The sequence below is a fragment of the Amphiura filiformis genome, chromosome 14 (genome assembly GCF_039555335.1).
Source record: "Amphiura filiformis chromosome 14, Afil_fr2py, whole genome shotgun sequence".
NCBI lineage: Eukaryota > Metazoa > Echinodermata > Ophiuroidea > Amphilepidida > Amphiuridae > Amphiura > Amphiura filiformis.
In genome coordinates this window covers 53,367,699-53,372,379 of record NC_092641.1, presented here as the reverse complement: position 1 = coordinate 53,372,379, position 4,681 = coordinate 53,367,699, and the positions used below count along the sequence as shown (strand labels likewise).

Here is a 4,681-nt window from a genome sequence, read left to right as displayed (position 1 = left end):
ATAACTTAGTAGAGTTGTGAACACCAACCCTCATGTTTTTTCAAAACAAAAAAAGTTAAATTTGTGTGCAATTCCTAATAGGCTAACTAAGTGATGAACGTTTATTGAAAATGGAAATCCATGTTTATGTGAACTTATTATTCCTGTGTTAGAGGGTACCGATAATCTTTCATGTTACACAGGGAAAGAGGCGTAACAAGCATACTGCGCACAATAAGTATCCGAACACTTAAAACAAAAGCAATATCTTAAAGAGGCTAGATTTAAATTTCAAAATAAAGTAGTTGATAGATGGAGAATTTTGTTCTGTGTAGTTTGATATACCTTATGCGATTTTTTCTTAAGCTATATACTCATTTGAATGACAAATGGTCGTGTTTCCTCCTTCTTGGTGATTTATGCTACCTTTTGTTACGGGTTCAATATAGCCTAACTGATCATGAACGATCACTCCGCTGTGATCAATATGTATATGCTGCGAGCATGGCGAGGGAAGAGCAAATTTTGTCACTTTTGAAAAGCTCTCTTTTATATTCAAATTGCTATAAGTTAGGAAAATAAAGTCGTATCGTACCGAATGAGGTATCAAAATAAGCAGAAGAAAATTCTCTATCTATCGACTAGGGTACTTTATTTTGTAATTTAGTTTTAATGTCTTTAACAAAATGTTTTAAGTGTTAGGATGCTTTTTGGGGCAGTAAACTATGATGTTTAGATGTCGCAGAAAATGGTTCTTTACAAAACAAAACAAAACAAAAAAAAGCTGATAGAACTTTTGTCGGTAACCATTTTGGGAGAGGGTTTCGTAAGCCTATACAGGACAAAAAGATTCCAAGTCGAATCTTTTTTCTAAGATTGGTGAAAATATACCATCTAATCGGACCGTCTACTAAGCATTGTACCGTCATACTAATCGTACTGATCATACAAATATAAACACACTCATCAGTCTTGGGAGGGGCCGTTTTTACGGTATTTCGTGACTTATTTAGATAAATAAGAAGAGAAAACTTGACACATACAAGTATAGCAATTGCAGTTAGAACAATAAACCCGAGGTAGAGTTTTGTGAAACAAAGGTGCATAAAACAATATGTTTTAAAATCATTACTATATATTTGAATATTAGTTTAGCCACCATGATAACCAAAGTACTCTGCATAGGATTGGCTGTGACACTTCTTGTGGCATTGTCTACTGCAGATGAGTCAGCTGAGGACTCAGCATCTCCTATGCTAAAAGACGTTGAAGAAATGCTGGACTTCTACAAACGAGGATGGGAAAAGGTAAGCGGTAACTCGTTGCAATGTGCAGAATACATTTTTATTTTTGAAATTCGCGATAGAATACAAATTTTATGGCATATTATTAATATAATATTTTTTTAATTTTTGATATTGAACAGTCCCCGAAGCAAACTTTACAAATCTAATAATATGTAGCTAGGATGAAAAGCCGACCATCAATTGAAAATTTTGACCTTTCATATTAAAGATATAGGCCTACACATCTTCAATACAAAGGTAACAAAATTCATATGATGGACGGCTTTTCATCCCAGCTACATACACCTTAAGTACATATCATTAGATTTATACAATTTATCTCGAGGACTGTTAAATTTCAAAAATATCAATTTTAATAATTTGCCATAAAATGTGTATTATATCGCGATTTTCAAAAAATCAAAATTATTTGATATCAGAAGGACATTCCTCGTATTCAAAATGCAATTCTTTCGGGTCCCACAAAAACTACGTAAAAACGTCGTTATCCGAGCCCGTGAGTTCTGCGAAGGTCAGAAAGAACCATTTTAGACACGCAAAACAATCTTTAAGTCCAGAAAGAACCATTTTGGAGTTTTTGCAATTTCCTAGAACCCTTTTCTCTTGAGCTGTCCTGTAGAACCCCAAGAACACTCTTTCTAGCCTCTTTCTATAGTGTTTCAGTAAGTCGCAACTTGATAACAAAATGTACCGGGTGCCAACACACAATTTTAAAGACACTAGAATCCGTACAAGCTTAAAAGGGCTTATTGAACAGGGTCAATTACAAAGCTGCAGTGTTAAAAATAATTACGTTTTTTAAAACAGCAATTTGCTGTTATTTTTTAATAGGAATTATACACGGATATAGATTTTACGCAAATTTCTTTTGAATATGTCTCCAAATATTGGTACCGGACGTAAACCATAATACAGATTAAGCTACAAAAAAAAAAAGTTTATTTTCAAGCAACAATTTTTTTCACGATTTGTTTTCTCATTCATTCAAGTAATATGAAATCACTAAATATCCATATGGACATTAACAAATTATCGTTACATTTAGACGTTGAAACGTTTTGTATTCGCTGGGGATTTGATAATAAATATATTTGAGGCACCATACATTTTAAAAAATAATAAAAAAGTAATAAAACAAGCCAAAAATACATTTGCGTTTGCGAGTTATGCATCATTATTAGGCCTATGTATTACCGGGGATACGAACTCACTGCTCCATAGGCCACTGTGTTATTTTGTTCTGTTAATTAAGGGATCTGGAATGTAGCTGGGAGGAAAAGCCGACGATCAATTGAAAATTTTGACCTTTCATATTAAAGATATGGATTTTTATCCCAAAAAGACCTACATTTTTTGATGTTTTTGGGAAAAAAATCCATATCTTCAATACGAAAGGTCAAAATTTTCAATTGATCGTCGGCTTTTCTTCTCACCTACATACACTTCAAGTATAAATCATCAGATTTATAAAGTTTACTTCGAGTACTGTTAAATATCAAAAATATCAATTTTTAATCATTTGCCATAAAATGTGTATTACATTGCGAATTTCAAAACATCAAAATGATTTGATAATTCAGAATGCAATTCGATATGTCTGATGTGCTCTAATGTCCCACAATAAATACTGTCCAAACGTTCATACCCCATCCCTTAACAGAACGTAAATACAAATTTTACGATATATTTGCGAAACGAATGAATCTGCAAGAAATTCTTTGCACATAAACATTATGTATAGGTTTCCGGAGGTATAAAAATCTCAGCAAAAAGTGGGGTATGAGGCTGCTTGTTGATAACGAAATGCCCCTTTAACTGAACATCGCCATGGATTTGTAGCTTTTGAAGGGAATATTTCTGTAAAAAGCAGCCAGACATTTGGTAATCAATACCCATTTTTTTCACTATTATTGTCATTTTTCTTGACAGGTTGATGAGGACGAAACAGAAGATGATACACTAATGAATTTGGTCGACAAACGAGGACGTAGACGACGAAAGAATAAGATTAAACGTATGTGCGCATGTGCTAAGTGTTATACTTGCAAGAGTAAAACTCTTTACATGGAGTGTTCTTTTATCATCATCATCATACATCATCACCATCATCACCATCATCATCATCATCATCATCATCATCATCACCATCATCGTCATCACCATCATCATCACAATCATCATCATCATCTCCACCTTCATCTTCACCATCATCGCCATCATCATCTGCATCTTCATCGTATGAGATGTTGTTTGTAGATCCGCCTATCAATAACGACTGAATGTTATTTTCCAACATTTGATTTTTAGAGTGCACAAGACGGAACGCAGGAGGTGAGATCCAACATTGCCTTTGTAATAAACGATACAATAAGAAGCATTTCCTTCACTTCATCAGTTGCGAAGGACAAAGTAAGTATCAATAATTATATTTTCATATCATATGAATCAATCGTGTTAATAATTCCATCAAAGATAATGTTGGTTTTGATAGTGCCTCATCTTTCACTTTTTACACACATTTTAAATTTAAATTAGCCAAATAATGCGTTATTCCTTACATTTCATTATAAAAAGTTTTCCGAAAATTTACTTCCCATTTGTTAGTCTTTTAGTGATGTTCTATACCATTATAAAGGTGTCTACCCCCTTGTAAAGATGCAATCAGGATTTAAGATAAATAGCGCCCGTCATTGTTCAACTTATTTTAAAAATGGGCAGTTTTTGGCATCAAACAACCGTGAGTCATAACCCTAACCTTTCTAGCCCCTTAGGCTAAGACTAACCCTAATCATGCTAATGCTAGTCATAACCTTAACCTTTTCCCTGACCCTAATCTAACCTAAAATGCTATAAACCCTAACTTAAACCCTTATCGGACTAATGAACCTTTGGACTAATGGACTGTTACCGTATGGACAACCTCTTCATTATAAATTTGTATGTTACTTTCATCTTTGCAGCTACCTTCAATGGCATCAACTAACAAGATGATATGATTGCATTATGGACTATGACTGAGTGACCCGGAATCTGAATTATGAATACAGTGTACTACAGGGTGTATCTCAACAATTGTTACCATTTTTAATACTTGGTTTTTTTCGGCTAAAAGAAACGAGACATCGAGAAATACGGTGTGTAGCATGATGTTGGCCATATTTCTGTGTGATTTAGAGCTTTATTTGGGACAGTCTATTACTTAACTTATTTTATAATAGCAGCTATTCAGGTTATAAAGACACTTGCTTTGCTGCAAGTCGTATTTCTATTGGTTCGTTTATTCCCTGTACAAAATAATTATTGACCTGGTGTGGACGATGTATGATAACAGTCATATTAATGACTAGTTCTGCTTTCTACTGGCATAATGAGTCTGGTAACAAAGCTTTAATTTT

General features: G+C 33.8%; 1 protein-coding gene across 1 annotated transcript; it reads left to right on the top strand.

Annotated features, from left to right (window-relative positions):
• Positions 1-1,139: 1,139 nt before the first annotated feature.
• Positions 1,140-4,337, top strand: LOC140169490 (uncharacterized). Its single transcript, XM_072192753.1, has 4 exons — positions 1,140-1,286; positions 3,216-3,300; positions 3,594-3,695; positions 4,247-4,337. Exons 1-4 carry the CDS (start codon positions 1,140-1,142, stop codon positions 4,267-4,269), a joined length of 357 nt encoding a protein of 118 aa, XP_072048854.1. The 3' UTR covers positions 4,270-4,337.
• The last annotated feature ends 344 nt before the right edge of the window (positions 4,338-4,681 follow it).